Raw genomic sequence first — 23,571 nt, 5'->3', positions numbered from 1 at the left:
CATAAGAGCTTGCAAAATGCCCAACACAATGGGTGAGGGGGACCCACAGCATCACGGTATTTCAGGACACTAGAGACCCAGAGTACATTCTGAAAGCTTCTGGGATGGAGGTTGGGAAACTTGGTCATATCAAAGGAATCAGAATAGCATCAGACTTCTTAACAATAACACTGGAAGTCAAAAGAAAATGGAGCAATGCCTTCACAATTCTGAGGGAAAATGATCTCCAGTGCAGAATCTTATACCCAGCCACATGATAATTATGTATAGGAGCAGAATTATGGTGTTTTTAATGCTATAAGGGCTGAAAACATTTTCTCTTCCTTTCTAAGAAAACTACTGGAGAATGTGAGCAAAATGAGTAATTGAGTCAGAAAAAAAGGAAGACATGGCTCTAGGATAAAGAGGGTTACAGCAGAGGAAAATGGTGAAGGGAAAACTTAGGAACCCAGCTGCCCAGCAGGACTGGGGAGCAACTATCCAGACTGGAACAGAATGGCAGCAGGTGCAGGGAACAAGGTCTCTCCAAAGAATGATGAAATAACAGAAAACTGAATATCTAGGAAATAGTCATAACAGGCATTTGAGATATCTGATGAAACACATGGGGGAAAAATAGGGATGGGTTGAAGGAAAACTAAGCAAGTAAAAAAGCACACAGATTTTTCAGTCCAGGGAAAAATATCATAAAAAAGAAAACACACAACAGCATACAATTTAACACAGTAGGGAATATACATACATGGGCCTAATAATATAATCACTATCTAATTAATCAGAAACTATGAGACAGGTATGCAGCTGTGCTGGTGGAATAGTGAGAAGGTAAGAAGAGCTGGTGTAAGGAATCCAAAGTACTGGGTATTAAAGGAAGTAAATGAGCAATCTCTGATATTAAATAAAACCCAGTAATTTCAATTTGCTAATGAGAAATAGAGCTGCTAAGAGAGGTGGAAGCTGTTGCCTCTGGGAAGTGGGACTAGGGGTTGGGAGTAGAGGGGGAGTGGTGGGTCAAGGGCCTGTTTTTTCTCTGTGTAAGCTTCTTTTTAGTACTATTTAATTTTTAAAAACTGTGTTCATACATTACTTTGCTATAAACCCAAGTTAATTAGAAATAAAAGTGAAACGTTAAGGGGAGTAAATAATCAGCAGATTCAAGCTCCTGGCACAATTCTCAGGCCTGGCCTACTTTTCTCATTGTTTATTCCTCTCTGTGCCCAAATAAGAAGAGGTGTGCACACCTGGAAGGCAAAACCGCTCTGGGAGGTGGATGGGAGAACATAGGGAGAAGTCAGTCTCTGCTCCTTGGGTCAGGGTCTGAATCTCTGCGCTTTGTCTGACTCTGCTTGGCACATCTCTGTCCAAAAAGTACATCTCAGACATGCTGTGACCTTAGAACCCATGCCCCACACATCCAGGGACTACACTGGTGTGAGATGTACGGACACACCTGTTTGGGGATGCATTCGCATGTCACTGCCCTATCACAGAGCCTTTCTACAGATGCTCTAGGATGCGAAGCTAAGGTGCAAATGATTGCCAGGCTCTTGCTAATAGTCACACGGTAAACCCCATTTGAAGTTCGTACATGACCAAGGACATAGTTTTTCGAGAAGGAAACTGGTGCCACCGATACCACCCGTGACTGTCTCTGGGTGGAACAACTGCCAAATAAATCAAGTAAGTTTGCTGAAAGACAGCTGTCTTTGCTATGGTACCAGAATGAAGTTTATCCCATGGTGAGCAGTTTCCATTTTTACTACAGCCCAGACAGGTGCAAACTGAGCCGTGGAACGGTGTGGCGGGGAGGCCAGCGCACGTCCTTGAAGTCTCTGCCCAGAGTCCCAGGGACACTCACCCCAACCCTCGGCATGGGCCCTTGCCCCTAGAGGTCAAAGCCATTCATTTGAAGCTGAATCATTAAAATTCGGTTAGAATAGATCTTCCACCAAGATCCCATTAGTGGGAAGAAATTATTACCTTAATAAAACCTAATCTCGTAATGTCCCACAAGTGGTTAAATATTATGGGTTATCTTCTTTTGTCAAAAAAGACAATGAAAACAATATGGAGTGTTGTGTGGGGAGCAATGATACATATTAAAAAATCCAAATGTCATCAAGACTTTATTTACTGCTCCCCCACATAATTCCAGCATTAAAAAAAGAGGAACAATGAATGAAGGGGGAGAAACGCAACAGACAATACCAAAGCCTTAACGGTCCATCCCTGCGCCAATAAGTAGTTTGAAAATAACGTCCTTCAGGATCCATATGTTTTCTGCATGTGTAAGAACACTCTTGCACAGGGGGCTTACTTCATAACTGAGATTCTTTTCCATTTAATTCAGTCATATTAGATTATGGGGCTGATTATGATCATATCCACAAATCAGTATTTTAACAGAGTTTCCATGGAAACACTATATGCCCCTGTTTTTTAACTTTTTGGACAAGGCTTTGCCTGTTTAACAACTTGAACAAGTTTGACGAGGACAACATGTTTTGTTTAAGTTACATTAACTGGGGCCAATATTTCCTAATTGCATTACCAGGAGAAACATTCATGGCATTACTCTTACCATGAGAAAACCTCCCCTAGTCTCAGCGTTCGATTTGCTTTAATCACCGGAGAACAGGAAACATACCAGGATTGCCTTGTCTTATCAAGTTTTAAATGTGTTAACTGGTTTTAAATCTATGAAATAATCTCCCTTATTAAATGACAAAGTTAGTCTTGTTAAGAGAATCGGCATTTATGGCTATACCCATCGATTTTTCAAAATGCAAACATACAGATACCTTTAGCTCCCTGCTAGAGAGCTGATCTCATTGTGCATAAATGCATACCCTTTTTTGCATATGGTTTCAAAAAAATTCCATCTCCCCCCAAAAATGGTGAAAAAATAATAATACCAAATACAGAATAAATGTAAAGGTGATGTCCAGGAAACAAGAACTCTTCATAAAACAACCTTTTTTTCCTTTTTAGGTATTCACACCTACACAACCAGAGGCGTTTACTTCCACCAGTCCACAATTTGGGTGTAGCCCGTAGCAAAGTGTTTGAAAATGCTGCACTATATAAAGATACAGGGGAAGAGGGCTTTAAGGACTAAAGTCAGAGTTCAGCCTGACAGCATATAAAACATATGGCCCAAAGCTCTGTGAGATGTCTGCATGTGAAATGCTGGTGGAGCTTAATAAAGCATCAGCGAGGAATAGTTTAATTTTATAGCAGTAGGCACCGAAGCAGTAATTTGAGTGGGGCGAGCTGTATTTTAATACATCAAAGTATACTATACTACAGGGAAGTCGAATATATTTTTAAGACAAATGTTCCCTATTCAGAATTACTTGACTCGAAAACTTTCCTTTGTGAAGGAGGATAAGTAGAAAAGAGTCAAAGTCTCCCAAGAGCTACCTGACTTACTTTTTAAACTGTGGACGTATCTCAAAAGTTAGCTGATCTGTTTCCAGGCCGACACCTTTTATTCAGGGCGTGGAGTTGCAGATCAAGGCTATAAACCAACGTGGCAGGTGTGTGGTTCTTTCTTGACCCTGGAAGGCCAGCTGTCCAGTGGGATGGCGGTCAGGTCACCTCCATCCTCTCCATCTTCTTCCTTTTTTAGAGCTGCTTATCTGCTCAGATCTGAGTCCCAGTATCCTCTCCTCTGCATTATGACCGAGAATCCCTCAGTGTGAAGGCAGTGGCCGTGACACTTCTCCCTTCTCCCATGCCATGCTCCTCTGTCTTGAGTCTGGATGTTTAAAGCCAGCGTGACCAAGGGGCTCTGTTCATGTGGCCGTCCAAACAACCGCCTGGCAGAGGGGCAGGAGGAAGCCCACAAAATGTCAGCCTTTTCCTGCTACCAGTCTAGAGATCAAAGGGAGTTCTCCCCTAGCTGCCCAGCGATGAAGAGAGGGTGGGTCTGTGGGGGCAGCTTCTGAACAGGGGAGCAGCCATGACAAATACGGCCGAGATCTGACTGATAGTGCCGTTCTGGGGATGGACCAGATTAATGCTAGCTCCATGCACAAAGTGCCCTGCTTTCTTCACCTCTGGCCCCAGGATGCTTTCCCAGAACAGACAGGCGGCAAGCTGTCCTCTTCTCTTGGTGGCCCTTAGCCCCTAGAAGCAATGGGCAATGGAGACCTACAAAGGCAGAGGTCTTGCTGGGTAGGGGTGAGCGCATTATTCTACCAAGTCCGTTGTGTCTGAGCTAAGTCTCTTTTAGGGCCCGTCCTTTGCTGACGAAAAGAATAAGATGCAATAAAAGAACACAGGAGTTAAAAGGCTTTGAAATCAGGCAATGCAGGCTCAAGTTCCCACTCTCCTACTGATAAACTGATCTCTGGCAAGTGACACCCTTGCTAAGATTCAGGTTTTCCTTCAGTAAGATGCAGAAAATAATAGTTCCACTCCTGGAATGGAGGAGGAACTCATGATGGTCTCCAGGTAAAGCACCACGTGCCAGAGACTTTCTGAGTCTTCTATGAGTTTTAGATGTTTCAATTCAGCCCTGAGAATTTAGGGACTTACTGTGTCAGTCAGAGCAATTGAACTTCAAGACAGAGGAGGAACTAAACAAAGAATAAGCTGCTAATGATAGCACTCTGCCGCCTCTAATGTGATGGAAGAGCAGAGAAAAAACCGGGAAATTAGATTCAGTCTCCTCTTGGTCCCAGTGTGTGGTCCAACCTTTGTTACCCTTTCAGATGGACTTCTTCTGGACCAGGTACTTCATTTTCTTAAGCCAGTGGACCTGTTCTGCTGGGGAAGTTTCAGCAATGAGCTGAACTACATGAGCTCACTGCTGACCTGCCACTCCCAGCAGACACCTGGCAATCACGAGGAGCTCTACCTGGGGATCACCCACACGCCCAAATTGAGAAACACAAAATGCCTGTGCCATCCCCTGACTTAATCATATTTCTAGTGTATGCCGGGGTTTCCTCTGCAAATGCACAGACCACAAACCTAACTTCTGTTTGACCGTGTCCTAACAATTTGTCTGTCATTTTTGAAGTCCATTTTAAAAAATAAAGAGCTTATTTTTATCACTGTAGAAAAATTACCATGTTCACAAGGACAAGGAGAAAATACCAAGTTTACATCAAGATGTAGAAGCTGGAGGGGTAGGTGGGCTCAGTCAGTAGCTTCCTAGGGCGCGATTCAAATTCTCCCCTCAGCAAATTGGCCCTTGGCTTTGTATTCCAGACTTATCTGTCACTTCTGAGAATGGCAAGGATCTGCTTCAGGAAGAGGAACTAGGATTATGTTAGCAGGATGCCACCAGTTGTCTGTCTCGACTACTGGGCTGGAAAGGATTCTAAGGCCATGCTGGGCTCCATGGGGTTGCTGGGTGGGACCACCTGGGCCCACAAATGTTACCTCAAGCACCTATTTGCCACCCCTGGAATGCTAGGTATCACATCCACACTTACATGCACAGGATTACTCAGGAGGGAAAGTTCTGTTCCACCAAAGTAGCCTCAGTGCCCCAGCAGGGCCGACTCCTCCTTGACTCCCTGTGTGGGGAGGCTGACGGCTCCATTCTGCAGCCCCTCAGGCATGTGTGGAATGGATTTGCCCACAGCCACAATCTATAAGGAAAAGCTCAGGGTTTGACATATGTGTACTGAGATTTCATAATGCTTGCAGAGTTGCAATCCTCTCTACCTCTCCCAAGAAGCATATAAAGGACAGCAAGATGCATCTCTTTTGTTACGGTGAGATGGTGGAGTTGACAAAGGACACTGCCTGTGAAGTGACAGCACCTCCCAACATACAGTACAGGGCTCAGTGCAGGAGTCTAACCCCGACCCCCACACCAGAAAGCAGCATTCTTGCAGAGGGTTGTTTGTGTGTGTGTGTGTGTGTGTGTGTGTGTGTGTGTCTGTGTGTGTGTGTGTGTCTGTGTGTGTGAGGGCGGTGGGGAGAGGGAGAGAGAGCTTTTCAAAATCAGTAACACAGTTATAGTGGAAGATGGGGGCATGGGGCTCCACAACCAGCTTCTTCACCTCTTCTCCAGGATCTGCCTGCCCGAGCTCTCCCCTCACCCTCTGTGCTGTAGTCATACTGCCCTCCCAGTAGCTCTAGGGCACTGTGCCATCTCTCTGGCCTGTCAGCCTTACACATGCCATGTCTTCACCTGGAATGACTTTACCTCATCATCACTTTTCTTTTCTGCATTGAAGTCTAGCCCATCCTTCAGATTTCAGCTGGTTAAAACATCCATAGGGATGGCTGCCCCAAGCTACCAAGTCAGATTCCCTGACTATATTCTCTTACAACATCATGTACCTCCTCTTCCTAGCACTTTTCGTGGCTGTAGTTTTTCATATATTTGAAAATATGTATGTCTCCTTGTGAGACTGTAGGGGCCATTTGGACTGTGGGTCCATCAATTTGCTGTCTTATTTTCATGCCCATAATATCCTCAAACACAGAGATTAACAGGTCAGGAACAGTCAATAGATGCCTCCTTAATAAAGAAATAATACACAATGAAATTTATAGCAGACTGTCAGAGAAGATGAGATGAGATGGGGTCACAATGAGAGTGCCTCTAACATACCTATTTTTACATAAGGGTGTTTTCACTTTCAGGAACATTTAAAGTGTCAAAAAATAAAGAAACTCCAATCTCTAAGAAGTAAACACCTACACTGCTCATTCTTAGTAATGTCCCAGTAGATTTACCCATCTTAGCTCTTCATCACACACGGCAGCAGCACGCAGCTGTATTTCCAAATGCCTTCATGGCAGGAGCAACTCAGGGCCATGGATAGAAACTTATAAACATCAGCTATAGCAGTGGAGAGCAGTACACTGAGTTTATTTTCTCCTCGGCCCTAATTAGAATCACAAATGAAATGTTGACAACACATGGAGGAGCCTGCTTGTTGAACACAAATGTTTCCACTCGTATCAACCTCGAAACTCTGATAGTCATGCTTCATCATGAAAGCTAAACAGCCCTGGGGAGATGACTACATGTTTTCTCTAATTACACAAGGATGGGGAAAAGGGCCTCCTACCAAGGACGGACTAACTAGAGGAAAGATTGGTAGGTAAACCTTAAAAAAAATAACAGCATGTGCACATAGTAGGTGACCCAATATGGGCTTCCTGGATGAAATGAAAGGATGAGACCATTACTGTTGCACTGGAATGGGAAGCTGACTGTTATAAACCTGGATGAAAGCTGCATCAAAGTCAATGCAGGACCTTTATCTTGTTAACAGAAGTCCCACATGAAGGTTGCAGTCGCACAACACCAACAACCAACTTTCTTTTGTTTGTGGAACTATTTTGATGACAAGCAGAGATATGTAGAGCACAAATTCACTCAGACTGCGAATGATTCCAGGCAAATACACACACACATACCTGCATGCTTTATAACCCTAAAAGATGGTGAACTCTGCCACACAGGCAAAATGCTCCTTTGCATTTAACTTCTTTGTTTTTGTTCCAAACAGATTAGTGCAAGTAGATACAGCCTAAGTGCCTAGTTGATACATGTCATACAGACACATTAATAGAGAATGTATTGTTAGGTGCAAAGGCATTTTTTGTTAAGATTTTTACATTAAAATATGATTTAATCCTCCTTGCAAATCTGCCAGTTGGGTTCCTTTGTACAGACGATGAATTTGAAGATCAGAGAAATTAAATAACTCATTCAAGGTCATGGAGCCAGTTAATGTTGGAGACAGCATTTGAATCTAGATGGTTTCACTCCAGATTCCATTCTTTTAATAGGGATAGTGTTCTAAAATGAAATAATGGGGCAGATGAAGCCTGGAATAATGAAAAGGATTCCTAAAGTTTGGAATCTATAATTGGTGAGTTACAATGTAAATCCTGCCTGAGACAACTGTGTTTTCCAGAACATTTTCAAGCTACATGTAGCAAAGAGCCAACATAGAGCAAACTTTAAAGAGAAAATGGCACAACACAGATTCATTATTTCATCACAATATACATACACTGCTATAACTTGAAAATATGAAAAACACATTGTCATCTATTTCAAAAACTGGACTTTTATCATGTTATAATAAAAGTACAAAAGCAAATAAAAAATTACCAAGAAGAGCTGCACAAAACACTCATTTTATGTGTAACATAAGTAAACAATCAAACATGAACATGAATTTGATTCCAATTTATATTCTTGGGGCAAGGACAAAAGTAGCCAATCAAAAGATCTAAGTAAAACAATGTGTCAGTGTGAGGCCTTGGCCAGGCTTCCTAAGCTGCCATATTTCTTGATCCTTTTGTTTCTTTCATTAGCTTTATATCAACCAGCATCTGCCTGTGTTTATTCCACCAGCTGTATGAGCTCACTAATTACCTTTAATCATACTTATCTGAAATGCATCTTTATCTTCACATACATCCAGTATGCAGGCAAACCAACTGCTGGGAGGCTGAGGCCGGGAAGACATTGGAACGGGCAGTCTACTTCCTCTAACCTTGACATACTGGACGGACCAAAAAAGAAAAAGCATCTAGGTCTGCCTCTGCTACCAGCCAAAGGACTTCCGAGACTTGGTTCTCAGAGAGTTGGACGGTGTCGGTGTCCAAGCAAGTCATGTACAGTTTTCACATGGGTTAACAGGTGCAAGGTGATGAGATGGTCAGCACTGATTGATAAAATAAGTAAGAATTGCTAAACAGCACGCTCCAAACCGGTAAGTTCTTTGAAGGCCAACAGCCAGCGTGCTATGTCTTTCCTAGTTCCCATGGCCCCTACCTCAGACCTGGGCTCACTAGACAAGTGGATGCTAAGAAGTAGTCTCATGCATTCTGGCCACTGTCTTCCTTAGCTTTAGGGAGCCTGGAGGCACACATTTCATATCCACTATTCCACTCATTTTATCAAACATCTCAAGGCCAGATAAAAGGAATTTAAACTCTATGGATAGTCATATGAAGTAAACTGAATGACCCTAGGAAGTCCTTGAACCTGAATTTTTACCTTATCCAAAAGGCAAGAAAGAATGAGGAGGTACACATATCCTTCCTACCTTCTTACTAGAGAAACCATACGGCAGCCTTGATTTTCGGCCGAATGGCTCAAAAGGAACTGTGTTTTTATCTTCTGAGTTAGTTAGAACTTCCAGATAATAAAATTTGTAGCTTACCATAAAAAAGAATGGATTGTATTTTTTAAAAAGATCTTAAGCCATAAAATACATAAAACTACAGGTTCCCTGAATATTTTACCTAATATGGATGCTCACAATCCATGTGATTGCAATAAAGACACTGGAGACGTTGAGCAAGTTGCTTAACTTTTCTGCGCTTTAGTTTTGTCATTCATTCATTCAACATTAATTTAATGTGCATACTACATGGTATTGTAGAAACTATGGGAAGAAATCAAAGAAACCATCTTAAGCTTATAGACTAGTGAGTTTTGTCAACTTTAAGTGATATAATGCAAATAAAATGTGGAGGCAGAGACTGCTAACGCTCTCCAACACCTGTGACGACTCTTCTTCCAAAACACACAGCTAGACTACATTTCCCAGCCTCCCTTGCTGTTAAATATGATCATGTGATTTTTTTCTGGCCAGTGGGATGTAAGTGCACTGATAAGTACCATTTCCAGGCCTGGCCAACGCTGGGTCCTCATCTTCTTCCACCATCAGTCAGCTAATGGTGAGAACTCTGAGAACTAAGAGGAAGGCACAGTGGCAAGATGGAAGGAGCCTGAGTCCCTGAATGACTGTACCGGAGCCTGGCCCTTGTCAACCTGAGCTAGACTGTGATAAGAACAATAAATAAGTTGTTGTGTGGAGCCACTGAGATCTGGAGGTTTATTTGTTACAGCAGTTACATTAAGGATTTATAATTTACCTAATATAAATCCCTAGCAATATCTGGCCCATTGTAAGCACTGAACGAATGATATGATAGCCATTTAAAATATATATTTCTAGTTCTCTTGCTATATGTTTCATAAGACCAAAAAGAAAAAGAAAAAAAGAAACAAGAAAGAAACAAGGAAGGAGGGAAGGAAGGAAGGAAGGAAGAAAGGAGAAAATAATACTGAGTTCTTTTAAAAAGCTCTGTATAAATTTTATACCTAGGTGCTGTTTGGTCATCCACAACCGCAGGGAAATATTTTCCAAGTGCCAAATCTCTCTTCATAATTAAATGAAATTTCTGCATCGATCTGTGGTACCAAGGGCCTCTTCCAGGCTATCCTGGGCTGCAGCTGTCACTCGGCCTGGCTGCCTACCCCACATCAGATCACCACAGCACCTGCTTTGGATGGGGCCCACTGATGGGGATGGGGGGAGCACTTTGCCAAAATTTCACCAAAGCAGACATTAAAACTGGGAGAAGTGCTCCTATGAGTTATAAGGTCTGGTCACATGTGGAGATCATTTGGCAAAGAAAGACAGATGTCACTTTTGGGGCTAATCTTCCTAGAGTGAGGGGAGCTGAACTCTAAGGATGTTATTTACACATACAACACAGCTAGTAACTAGAGGATAAGCCATCTCAAATATTCCAGAAAACAAAATGAAGCTCTTCTTCCTATTTAACAAAAGTCAGCTCATTTCCTTTGTATTTTTAAAATTACAGATGTAATATGTGTTTGTTGTATGTAGCAAGCTGAATATGCAGAGGTATAAACAGAAAAAAGTTAATTTTCCTCTCTTTCTTCTTAAATTACTGCTGTCCTCTAGATAAGCAGTATTATCAATTTAGTGTCTATCCTTCCCCACTTACTCCATCTTCAGACAAACCAATGCACATTTTTAGAGTTAATCCTTCCACCTTTGGGGTTTTTTTTTTTTGTTTGTTTCAACATAAATGGGACTATACAATGTGCATTCCTATTCAGGTTGATTTATTTAACCTAACAATTTATTATGAATATCCTCCCAGGTGGATATATTTAGCTCTAACTTATTCTTTTAAAATAGCTGTATAATATCACCTGGGAGAAAGAGCTATTACATATTTGCTGGATTTTAAGACATCATCCATTTTAAATGTTAATAATTGTTGATTTTTTTTTGGAGGGAGGTGAAATGTTAAATAGACCAATTTATGTGAGGAAATTTTCTGACTTAAAATGAGCAAAAGAATATAGGGAAACATTCTGACTTAAAATGGGCAAAAGCACATAGGAAATATATTTATATAAAAATATACAGAAACTAGGGAATTCTTGAAATTGCAGTGTAACGGTAGCCACCATATTCCTTTGAGGGTGTGTCTGAAGCAAGGTCTGTGTGGGGAACTGGGCTCTTGACTAGATCTCGGTACAGGAGCCCCTCACGGGAGTCGCTTGACCTCACCTGACGTGTGATGTCACTCCTGGGTGATTCTTTTGAATGCGGGGTTGTCTTGCCACTTCTCAGCTCTGGCTCACGGAGGGAGGGAGGGAGGGACAGAAGGCAGGCGCTGCAGGTATTAGCATGCAGATCACACAGCCTCCCTTTGTTCTCTGGGCTGAGGTCAGATGGAATAAATCAATCAGCCCCTGCATCTAAAGTCTTTCTAGGTCCAGGAGCCTTCCACTCCAAGTCTGCACTGCCCATTTTGAATCACCATTAGAGCCAACTGAACCAAACAGCCCCTTTGGGCAGTAGGCCACTGCTCCCAGGAGCCCAGCAGTGGTGGGGGCTCTCTGCGTATTCCCAGGGTGCTCACAGATTAGCTGGGAGCCGTCAGTCAAGACTGTTTGAGGGCTGAGAAGGCGTACTGCTTACAGGAGATGCCACTTCTGATTATCTGCTTTACCAGACCTGTACCATGCACATAACATGTATCCCTTGATCATCCCTGCCTCCTGTGAGGTAGGCATTCCACAGATGAGGAAGCTGAAGCTCAGAGAAAGTGAACGGTTTGCCCAAGACCACACAACCTCAGAGTATAAGCACCACGGAAGTGCGCTTCCTCCTTCAGCCACACGGCCTGGCTTTAACTGCAGGTATCCTCGACTGCCTGCAGTTTTCCTTTAGGTGTCCTGGCCCCCTACGCCCAGCTATGCTGTCAACAGATACATCTTTTTCAGGCCTCTGAGTCCAGGACCCTAGCTGGGCCCTGCAGGACACGGCTAAATAGCTCTGCTGTAACCCAAAGAGACACTCAAATTTTTTGTCCAAGCTCCCCTAAAGTCTGTAAATACAAAGCCTTTCAAGCCCACTCAAGCATTCTGACCAGAATGACAAGGTTTTAGACATAAGAGGGGCCTAAAGATCATCCTCTCAAGCCCTCTCATTTTACAGATAAGAAGGAGACAGGGTGGTGGATATGTCCAGTGGGGCGGTGGCGGTTGGGGTGGGTGACAGCTGGCCGTGGTGGAGCAGTGACAGTAGCGGCTAGACAGCAGGATAGAGCAGGGTTTGCAAACTATGGCCTGTGGGCCTATCTAGTCGTCTACCTGTTTTGTCTTTGTAAATAAAGTTTTACTGGGGCTCAGGCACACAATTTGTTTACAGATTGTCTGTGGTTGGCTGCGTGCTATAACATCAGAGTTGAGTAGTTGCAACAGACACCGCATGGCCCTCAACATCTAAAATATTTACTACCTGGCTCTTTACAAAAAAAGCTTGCTGGCCCCTGGGAAACACAGAGGCATGCAGGTTGATATAAGTTACTGGAAGCTTTCCAGTTCTTAGAATGAGTGTTAGATTCACAGGTGTTTGTCATATTATGACCCATTGATGACTGAATGCTACATACAAGCCATTGATGGTCATGTATACACGAATAATTATAATTAAATTCTGTGCTCCTGAAAGTAGACAGATAGGAAAAAGGGAAGGAAGGAAGGGAGGAAGAAAGGAACCATTTAGCCCTTATTAAGATTTAAATGGCTCTTTGTTGTCTACATCTGACTTTTCCCCACTGTATTATCGGACGCTCAAAGAATGTTGGAGAGAAGGACGAAGGATGACAGGCTGAGTGAAGCAGATTTTTCAGGAAGGAGGCAGGATGAGTGTCCTAGGCTCTGTGAGGCTGGACGGGGCTTGTCCAAAGGAGGAAAGGGATCCCAAAGAGCAGGCCATTAAGGATAGTCACAATCCAAATTTTCAACTTCATGCCCAAGGGTACCGCCAGAGTGGCACAAGGGGCCAGGCCTCCTGGTCTTTTGTCAGGACCCCCTCCTGCCTGTTGAGTCAAGGTGGAGTTGAATGCTAGCAGCACAGAAGCCTTGGAAAGCACTCTCCTGGGTAATTGTGACCATTTATTAAGGCACTCTGGGCCATGACATGTATTGCTTCATGTAATCCTGGGAACAATTTTATGAAGCAAAAACAACTGTTATCCCCATGTCAGAGATGAGGACAAGGGGTTTTCAGTGGGCAAGTTACTTGCCCAGAGACATGAAGCTGGTAAACGGTGAAGCCGAATTCAAATCCAGACCCAGCTGATTCCAAACCCCAAACTCAACTGCTCTATTACACTGCCTGGGGCCAGGGATCCCACTTCACACTGCCTCAAGAAAAGCATGTTTTTTTCACCATAGGCATGTGGAACATTTTGGCATGTTGAAGGGCAGCTTTGACATTGAAATCCCACCTCAGCAAATGGAGGGGCATTTGCACATTCAAAGAAATGTTCCAGCCCCTGGTGGGAAAGTTTCCAATGGCTTCAATTAGAGAACAGTCACAGTTCATTGACGCCTGATGCTCATGGGGGCCGGCTTTATTGTTTTATATGTGAAAAATGAGGAAAGAGCCAGAACCTCAGCATCAGGGAAACGATGAAAGATTGAGAAGTATTTCCAAAGGCATGCAAACCGAAAGGTCAATTCAGTGAGGAGGTGAGGGCGGTGGGGCGGGGGGGAGCAAGCAAAGAAGCAGCTGAGAAGTATTTGTGGCCCCAGGGAGAAGAGGCAGTGATGCCCACGAAAGGAAACCATGGCTATGAATTTCAGGGTATCAAAACCCTGTCAACACAGCTAATCCCTGCGGATGTTGGCTGAATAAGCCTTCGGTGACCAAACAGTGCACTGGAAACCGTGTCAGCCTCCAGCAGGCCAATTTGTCCTCATATTACACACTCTGCTGGCTCTGTTGCTAGACCCCCAGATCGAGGATCCACAGCGAGTGTCCCCCAACTCAATGAGGGTTGACACAGTGTGGTTAGTAAGTCAACAGAATTCAGAAACCAGGACCGGATTAAGTAGATAGTTTTATTTTGGTGCCCTGGACTCAAGCAGATTAAATAATCAAAAAGCCTGAGCCACTGGGGTCATGTTTGAATGCTACAGCTGTTCACCAAGGTTTGACAAACATTTTTTCTCTGGCTCGTCGGCTCAATGGGAAAGGCGGCGATGATCCTGGGGAGGGCGACGCTTTGAGAAAGAAGGGGGGGGAGCACAATCAAAAGATCCTCTTATGGAAAACAATCCCAGACAGATGGAGACAAGGAAAGGGCTGCTTAAATAAGTGTCTCCGGAAAGCGACAACTGTTCTCTACATTGAAGAAAAGCACTAGTAGGATTCAGAAAAAAAGTGAATGAAAAGCTGGACTTGGAGTTCGCCCTCGGTGTGTTGATCTGCAGATTAGTAAAGGTGGGCTTCAGGTTCAACGGGTAAGCTGGTGGAGACTCAGTCATGGAAGGTGAGCCATGATTAATTCCCTCCCGCCTTAGAAAGTGGGACGCCCCTCAGGAAAGTATCTGTGGGAAGCTTATTTTCAAGTTGTCTTTCTCAAAAGACCAAACAGATGTTAAAAATTGTCTCTGATAGAAGGATTTATGTTTGTGCCATGCTGGGTCAGAGGAAGGGGGAGGGGACCAATGTACACAGTCATGAATGGGTATGCAGTTGGCCTGTCATGGGCCATTTCACAGAAAACACAGTCCTTCAGGTTGGAGTTCATTTATCATCCACTTGGAGGGGGTGGGTGGGAGTGGGAAGACTTTCTGAAACTAATTAATGCTTGAGACCCACAGCTAAATTGAGGGTGGCAACTCTCCTCTAACCGGAAGATGCTTTGGCACTGAGATTTACATTTATTTAAATTATAGAAAGGAAAGCAAGGGTTTTGCTCTTTTATATGCTGGAAGAGGCAATGGGACTATGATGCTTTGCATACCTTGAGCTAGACTAAACTGAGCAAAATCTCCTTCGGAAGGCTCTCCAAACATCTTCCTTCTTGCCCTAAAGAACTGTTCGCAGCAGCAGAGAGTTGAAAGGACAAAGGGGAAAAGCCTCCATGCATTTGACAGCCACATTGTACTTTTCCCCAGTTAAGGCCCAAAACAGACAAACACATAAACCAAAAAACCTCTCTCAAGAGCTTTCTCTCTGAGTAGATAACCATCTTGAGTTTTAAATATTATTGCCTGGCCCTGTGAATTCCTCTACCAATTTAACAAAATGTCCTTGATGGATGTTTGCCATATTTTGAAATTCAAGTGTTAGGAAAAAAGAAGGGAGTGATAGAGCTACATTGGAGATTGACCGAGAAGCACCTAAGAAAATGTCAACTCAGCATCCTCTCTGAACTTGACAAGGAGGTTCCTGTTGATTCTAGAGACCCCGTACACATTTCCACACGGCCAAAGAGCTCTGCATAAGGATGCCTTCTGCAGCATCATTTGTCATGAAAGAAACTGCAACAACTCAAATGCTCGTCAGTATGGGAGTGGCTAAATATTAAATCTGGCATGGCCTCACCATGGAATACCCCACAGAAGTTAGAAGGAATTAAAGAGCTCTCTATATAACCATGTGGATGAATCAGTTTTGAGTGACTAGATTATACTGAAAATTAAACATGCCTATGATTATATTTATGTAGTTTTTAAAAAACCACTATGCAAAACATTATGTAGTATGTGTATGTATGTGTGTGTTATATAAAAGTATTTACAGGCAGTAAGGCACAGCAGGACCATGACAGACCCTGGAAGCAGACTGCTGGGTTCAAATCATGATTCTACTACTTCTGTGTGACCTTGGGCAAGTGATTTAGCTTCTCTGTGCCTCAGTTTCATCACCCTTAATAGAGGCATAATAATAGACCCCAAATTACAAGGTTAGAAGGACTAAATTAATATATATAAAGCACATTCAACAGTGCCTGCATCAGAACATGAGCTATAAGGCTATTTCCAATTGTTGTTCTTATTATTTTTTTTTAACATCTTTATTGGAGTACAACTGCTTTATAATGGTGTGTTAGTTTCTGCTTTATAGCAAAGTGAATCATCTATACACATACATATATCCCCATACCTCCTCCCTCTTGTGTCCCCCTCCCACCCTCCCTATCCCACTCCTCTAGATGGTCACAAAGCACAGAGCTGATATCCCTGTGCTTTGCAGCTGCTTCCCACTAGCTATCTATTTTACATTTGGTAGTGTATATATGTCCATGCCACTCTCTCACTTCGTCCCAGCTTACCCTTCCCACTCCCTGTGTCCTCAAGTCCATTCTCTACGTCTGCATCTTTATTCCTGTACTGCCCCTAGGTTCATCAGAACCATTTTTTTTTAATTCCATATATATGTGTTAGCATATGGTATTTGTTTTTCTCTTTCTGACTTACTTCACTCTGTGTGACAGTCTCTAGGTCCATCCACCTCACTACAAATAACTCAATTTCGTTTCTTTTTATGGTTCAGTAATATTCCATTGTATATATGTGCCACATCTTCTTTATCTATTCATCTGTCGATGGACACTTAGGTTGCTTCCATGACCTGGTTATTGTAAACAGAGCTGCAATGAACATTGTGGTACATGACTCTTTCTGAATGATGGTTTTCTCAGGGTATATGCCCAGCAGTGGGATTGCTGGGTCATACGGTAGTTCTATTTTTAGTTTTTTAAGGGACCTCCATACTGTTTTCCCTAGTGGCTGTATCAATTCACATTTCCACCAACAGTGCAAGAGGGTTCCCTTTTCTCCACACCCTCTCCAGCATTTATTGTTTGTAGATTTTTGGATGATGGCCATTCTGACCGGCGTGAGGTGATACCTCATTGTAGTTTTGATTTGCATCTCTCTAATGATTAGTGATGTTGAGCATCCTTTCATGTGTTTGTTGGCAACCTGTATATCTTCTTTGGAGAAACGTCTATTTAGGTCTTCTGCCCATTTTTGGATTGGGCTGTTTGTTTTTTTGATATTGAGTTGCATGAGCTGCTTGTATATTTTGGAGATTAATCCTTTGTCAGTTGCTTCATTTGCAAAAATTTTCTCCCATTCTGAGGGTTGTCTTTTCGTCTTGTTTATAGTTTCCTTTGCTGTGCAAAAGTTTCATTAGGTCCCAGTTGTTAATTTTTGCTTTTATTTCCATTTCTCTAAAAGGTGGGTCAAAAAGGATCTTGCTGTGATTTATGTCATAGGGTGTTCTGCCTATGTTTTCCTCTAAGACTTTTATAGTGTCCGGCCTACATTTAGATCTTTCACCCATTTTGAGTTTAATTTTGTGTATGGTGTTAGGGAGTGCTCTAATTTCATTCTTTTACATGTAGCTGTCCAGTTTTTCCAGCACCACTTATTTAAGAGGCTGTCTTTTTTCCATTGTATATTCTTGCCTCCTTTGTCACAGATTAAGTGACCATAGGTGCGTGGGTTTGTCTCTGGGCTTTCTGTCCTGTTCCATTTATCTATATTTCTGTTTTTGTGCCAGTACCATACTGTCTTGATTACTGTAGCTTTGTAATATAGTTTGAACTCCAGGAGCCTGATTCCTCCGTTTTTCTTTCTCAAGATTGCTTTGGCTATTCAGGGTCTTTTGTGTTTCCATACAAATAGTGAAATTTTTTGTTCTAGTTCTGTGAAAAATGCTATTGGTATGTTGATAGGGAGTGCACTGAATCTGCAGATTTCTTTGGGTAGTAGAGTCATTTTCACAATGTTGATTCTTCCAATCCAAGAACATGGTATATCTCTCCATCTGTTTGTATCATCTTTAATTTTTTTCATCAGTGTCTTATACTTTTCTGCATACAGGTCTTTTGTCTCCTTAGGTAGGTTTATTCCTAGGTATTTCATTCTTTTGTGGCAATGGTCAATGGGAGTGTTTCCTTAATTTCTCTGTCAGATTTTTCATCATTAGTGTATAGGAATGCAAGAGATTTCTGTGCATTAACTTTGTATCCTGCAAATTTACCAAATTCATTGATTAGCTCTAATACTTTTCTGGTAGCATCTTTGGATTCTCTATGTAGAGTGTCATGTCATCTGCAAACAGTGACAGTTTTACTTCTTCTTTTCCGATTTGTATTCATTTTATTTCTTTTTCTTCTCTGATTGCTGTGGCTAGAACTTCCAATACTATGTTGAATAATAGTGGTGAGAGTGGGCAACCTTGTCTTGTTTCTGATCTTAATGGAAATGGTTTCAGTTTTTCACCATTGAGAACGATGTTGGCTGTGGGTTTGTCATATATGGCATTTATTATGTTGAGGTAAGTTCCCTCTATGCCTACTTTCTGGATGGTTTTTTTTTTTTTTGTCATAAATCGGTGTTGAATTTCGTCGAAAGCTTTTTCTGCATCTATTGAGATGACCATACGGTTTTTATCCTTCAGTTTGTTAAGATGGTGTATCACATTGATTTGCGTATACTGAAGAATCCTTACATTTCTGGGATAAACCCCACTTGATCACAGTGTATAATCCCTTTAATGTGCTGTTGGATTCTGTTTGCTAGTATTTTGTTGAGGATTTTTGCATCTATGTTCATCAGTGATATTGGCCTGTAGTTTTCTTTTTTTGTGAATCCTTGTCTGGTTTTGGTATCAGGGTGATGGTAGCCTCGTAGAATGAGTTTGGGAGTGTTCATCCCTCTGCTATATTTTGGAAGAGTTTGAGAAGGATAGGTGTTAGCTCTTCGTTAAATGTTTGAAAGAATTCACCTGTGAAGCCATCTGGTCCTGGACGTTTGTTTGTTGGAAGATTTTTAATCACAGTTTCAATTTCAGTCCTTGTGATTGGTCTGATTTTATTTTCTATTTCTTCCTGGTTCAATCTTGGAAGGTTGTACTTTTCTAAGAATTTGTCCATTTTATTGGCATATAGTTGCTTGTAATAAACTCTCATGATCCTTTGTATCTCTGCAGTGTCAGTTGTTACTTCTCCTTTTTCATTGCTAATTCTATTGATTTGAGTCTTCTCCCTTTTTTTCTTTATGAGCCTGGCTAATGGTTTATCAGTGTTGTTTATCTTCTCAAAGAGCCAGCTTTTAGTTTTATTGATCTTTGCTATCATTTCTTTCTTTTTCATTTATTTCTGATCCGATTTTTCTGATTTTTTTTCTTCTGCCAACTTTGGGGTTTTTTTGTTCTTCTCTCTCTAAGTGCTTTAGTGTAAGGTTAGGTTGTTTATTTGAGATGTTTCTTGTTTCTTGAGGTAGGTTTGTATTGCTATAAACTTCCCTCTTAGAACTGCTTTTGCTGCATCCCATAGGTTTTGGGTCACCCTGTTTTCATTGTTACTTGTTTCTAGGTATTTTCTGATTTCTTCTTTGATTTCTGCAGTGATCTCTTGGTTACTCAGTAGTGTATTGTTTAGCCTCCATGTGTTTGTATTTTTTACAGATTTTTTCCTGTAATTGACATCTAGCCTCATAGCATTGTGGTCGGAAAAGATACTGATATGATTTCAATTTTCTTAAATTTACCAAGGCTTGATTTGTGACCCAAGATATGATGTATCCTGGAGAATGTTCCACAAGCACTTGAGAAGAAAGTGTATTCTGTTGTTTTTGGATGGAATGTCCTATAAATATCAATTAAGTCCATCATGTTTAATGTGTCATTTAAAACTTGTGTTTCCTTTTTATTTTCATTTTGTATCATCTGTCCAGTGGTGAAAATGGGGTGTTAAAGTCCCCTACTATTACTGTGTAACTGTCGATTTCCCATTTTATGGCTGTTAGCATTTGCCTTATGTATTGAGGTGCTCCTATGTTGGGAGCATAAATATTTACAATTGTTATATCTTCTTCTTGGATTGATCCCTTGATCATTATGTAGTGTCCTTCTTTGTCTCTTGTAATAGCCTTTATTTCAATGAAAATTGCTACACCAGCTTTCTTTTGATTTCCTTTCATGGAGTATCTTTTTCCATCCCCTCACTTTCAGTCTGTATGTGTCCCTAGGTCTGAAGTGGGTCCCTTGTAGACAGCATATATACGGGTCTTGTTTTTGTATCCGTTCAGCCTGTCTATGTCTTTTGGTTATTTTATCCATTTACATTTAAGGTAGTTATTGATATGAATGTTCCTCTTACCATTTTCTTAATTGTTTTGGGCTTGTTATTGTAGGTCTTTTCCATCTCTTGTGTTTCCTGCCTAGAGAAGTTCCTTTAGCATTTGTTGTAAAGCTGGTTTGGTCGTGAATCCTCTTAGCTTTTGCTCGTCTGTAAAGGTTTTAATTTCTCCGTCGAAGCTGAATGAGATCCTTGCTGGGTAGAGTAATCTTGTTGTAGGTTTTTCCTTTTCATCACTTTAAATATATCCTGCCACTCCCTTCTGGCTTGCAGAGTTTCTGCTGAAAGATCAGCTGTTATCCTTATGGAGATTCCCTTGTTTGTTATTTGTTGCTTTTCTCTTGCTGCTTTTAATATTTTTCCTTTGTATTTAATTCTTGATAGTTTGATTAATATGTGCCTTAGCGTGTTTCTCCTTGGATTTATCCTGTATAGGACTCTCTGTGCTTCCTGGAATCAACTGACTATTTCCTTTCCCATATTAGGGAAGTTTTCAAGTATAATCTTTTCAAATATTTTCTCAGTCCCTTTTTTTCCCCTCTTCTTCTGGGACCCCTATAATTCAAATGTTGGTGTGTTTAATGTTGTCCCAAAGGTCTCTGAGACTGCCCTCAATTCTTTTCATTCTTTTTTCTTTATTCTGCTCTGCAGTAGTTATTTCCACTATTTTATCTTCCACGTCACTTATCAATTCTTCAGCCTCAGTTATTCTGCTATTGACTCCTTCTAGAGAATTTTTCATTTCATTTATTGTGTTGTTCATCGTTTGTTTGCTCTTTAGTTCTTCTAGGTCCTTGTTAAACGTTTCTTGTATTTTCTCCATTCTATTTCCAAGATTTTGGATCATATTTACTATCATTACTCTGAATTCTTTTTCAGGTAGGCTGCCTATTTCCTCTTCATTTGTGTGGTCTGGTGGGTTTTTACCTTGCTCCTTCATCTGCTGTGTGTTTCTCTGTCTTCTCATTTTGCTTAACTTACTGTGTTTGGGGTCTCCTTTCCACAGGCTGCAGGTTCATAGTTCCCGTTGTTTTTGGTGTCTGCCCCCAGTGGGTAACGTTGGTTCAGTGGGTTGTGTAGGCTTCCCGGTGGAGGGGACTGGTGCCTGTGTTCTGGTGGATGAGACTGGATCTTGTCTTTCTGGTGGGCAGGACTGCGTCTGGTGGTGTTTTTTGGGGTGTCTGCGACTTTATTACGATTTTAGGTAGCCTCTCTGCTAATGGGTGGGGTTGTGTTCCTGTCTTGCTAGTTGTTTGACATAGGGTGTCCAGCACTGTAGCTTGCTGGTTGTTGAGTGGAGCTGGGTCTTGGCATTGAGATGGAGATCCCTGGGAGATTTTCACCGTTTGATATTATGTGGTGCCGGGGGGTCTCTGGTGGACCAGTGTCCTGAACTTGGCTCTCCCACCTCAGAGGCTCAGGCCTGACACCTGTCTGGAGCACCAAGACCCTGTCAGCCACTTGGCTGCCAGTGTTGGGGGTTCTCCTGTAAAGGTGGGCGTGGCTGTGGCTCACCACGGGGACAAGGACACTAGCAGCAGAAGTTCTGGGAACTACTCCTTGGCGTAAGCCCTCTCAGAGTCTGCCATTAGCCCCACCCTACATGACTCTTTTGAATTACGGTTTTCTCAGGGTATATGCCCAGTAGTGGGACTGCATTGTTTTTAAAAGGCCTGGAGGGATACACTAGTATATGGTAGGGAAGAGGGGGGTTCCTGTTGGAAAATATGATGTGGGTGCTCATCAAAGCGAGTTCAACAGTATCAGTAATGCACTGTTTCTTTGAGTTAAAGAAAAGAGAGATGAAAGAAATATGGCAACCTATGAATAACAGACAGAACTTTGTTATAGGAACATGGGTGTTTATTATATTATTTTTAATGCTTTTCTTTGTTTTTAAAATCTCTTGAATAAAAAAGGAGTAGAGCCGGTCATCATTCATGGAATTATTATACCTGCAAAGATGGACATCAATTTGTAAGAATGCTTCAGACCTGCCCTAACCAATATGGACCACTAGCACCGTATGGCTGCTTAAATTTTAACTGATTAAAATTAAATGCAGGGCTTCCCTGGTGGCACAGTGGTTGAGAGTCTGCCTGCTGATGCAGGGGACATGGGTTCGTGCCCCGGTCCGGGAGGATCCCACATGCCACGGAGCGGCTAGGCCCGTGAGCCATGGCCGCTGAGCCTGTGCGTCCGGAGCCTGTGCTCCACAACAGAAGAGGCCACAACAGTGAGAGGCCTGCGTACCGCAAAAAAAAAAAAAAAATTAAATGCAAATAAAAATTCAGTTCCTTGGTTGCAGTAGTCACATTTCAAGAGCTCAGCAGCCACATATAGATAATGGCTACCATATTAAACAGTAGATACAGATCATTGCAATCAGCATAGAAAGTGCTATTGGACAGCACTGACCTGTAGCATACATTTAAGAAATGTGAATATCTGAACTCTGTATCATTCTTCTAAACTTCTGGTCCCAGGTAATTCTGCTGCACTGTACACAGGGCACGTGCCCCCCGAATTATTTTTTCACATTTCTATTTGATATCCTATTTCATCTACCTTCCAGTTACCTGTGAATTTAAAGGGAAACAAACGCTGACACCACTTACTAACTGGTTCCTACCACAGTTTCTTTCTGTTTGTTGTAGGCGAACTGCTCCTGCTCTCAAGTATGATTTTCCTGCTCCCGGTGGTGTGTGGCTGCCCAGAGAGGTGCCGCTGTCACTCACCTTCAAATTTTGTAGACTGCAGCCGGCAGGGTCTGGCTGAAGTCCCTTCTGATCTGCCTCCTCAGACTCTAACCCTGCACTTACAAGATAACCAGATACGTCAGCTTCCGGCTTCTGCATTTAAGTCAGTGCCACAGCTCACAACCTTGAACTTGTACAACAATTCTCTTTCAAATCTGACCTCTGGAGTTTTCCATGGACTTCAGCACTTGCGGGTCTTAAACCTAACCCAGAATTCCCTGCATTCCCTGGAAAGCAGACTTTTCCATTCCCTCCCACAGCTGAGGGAACTTGATTTATCATCAAACAACATAAGCCACCTTCCCACATCCCTGGGTGAGCCTTGGGAGAACCTAGCTGTATTTGCGATCCAACAAAACCAGCTTCAGCAGCTCGATCGAGCCCTCCTAGAATCCATGCCCAGAGTGAGGCATTTATTTCTCAAGGACAACCTCTGGAAATGCAATTGCCACTTGCTCAGTCTTAAACTCTGGTTGGAGACGTTTATCTATAAAGGTCAGTAACGCCTAACTGTGTGTTACCAGCCTAGGATGAACCTCATCTCTTCTCTGCACTAGAAGGGTTGTTGAGGAGTATTTGAGGGATCCATGTA

At 42.2% G+C, this 23,571-nt stretch overlaps 2 protein-coding genes across 2 annotated transcripts in view; one reads left to right on the top strand and one right to left on the bottom strand.

Annotated features, from left to right (window-relative positions):
- CACNA2D3 (calcium voltage-gated channel auxiliary subunit alpha2delta 3) overlaps nucleotides 1-23,571 on the bottom strand; it is a 781,826-nt gene that overhangs the window by 104,212 nt on the left and 654,043 nt on the right. The window lies entirely within an intron of this gene.
- The window catches only part of LRTM1 (leucine rich repeats and transmembrane domains 1), a 32,159-nt gene that overhangs the window by 2,577 nt on the left and 6,011 nt on the right, over nucleotides 1-23,571 (top strand). The window contains exon 2 of the mRNA XM_029242175.1: nucleotides 22,858-23,474. Within this exon, the coding sequence (XP_029098008.1) occupies nucleotides 22,858-23,474 (617 nt within the window). The remainder of the gene's footprint in view (nucleotides 1-22,857; nucleotides 23,475-23,571) is intronic.

The sequence above is a fragment of the Monodon monoceros genome, unplaced genomic scaffold, assembly GCF_005190385.1.
Source record: "Monodon monoceros isolate NGI ecotype Baffin Bay Population unplaced genomic scaffold, NGI_Narwhal_1 Super_Scaffold_3, whole genome shotgun sequence".
Lineage (NCBI taxonomy): Eukaryota > Metazoa > Chordata > Mammalia > Artiodactyla > Monodontidae > Monodon > Monodon monoceros.
The sequence above is the reverse complement of the archived record's forward strand: the minus strand, read 5'-3'. Positions and strand labels throughout refer to the sequence as shown.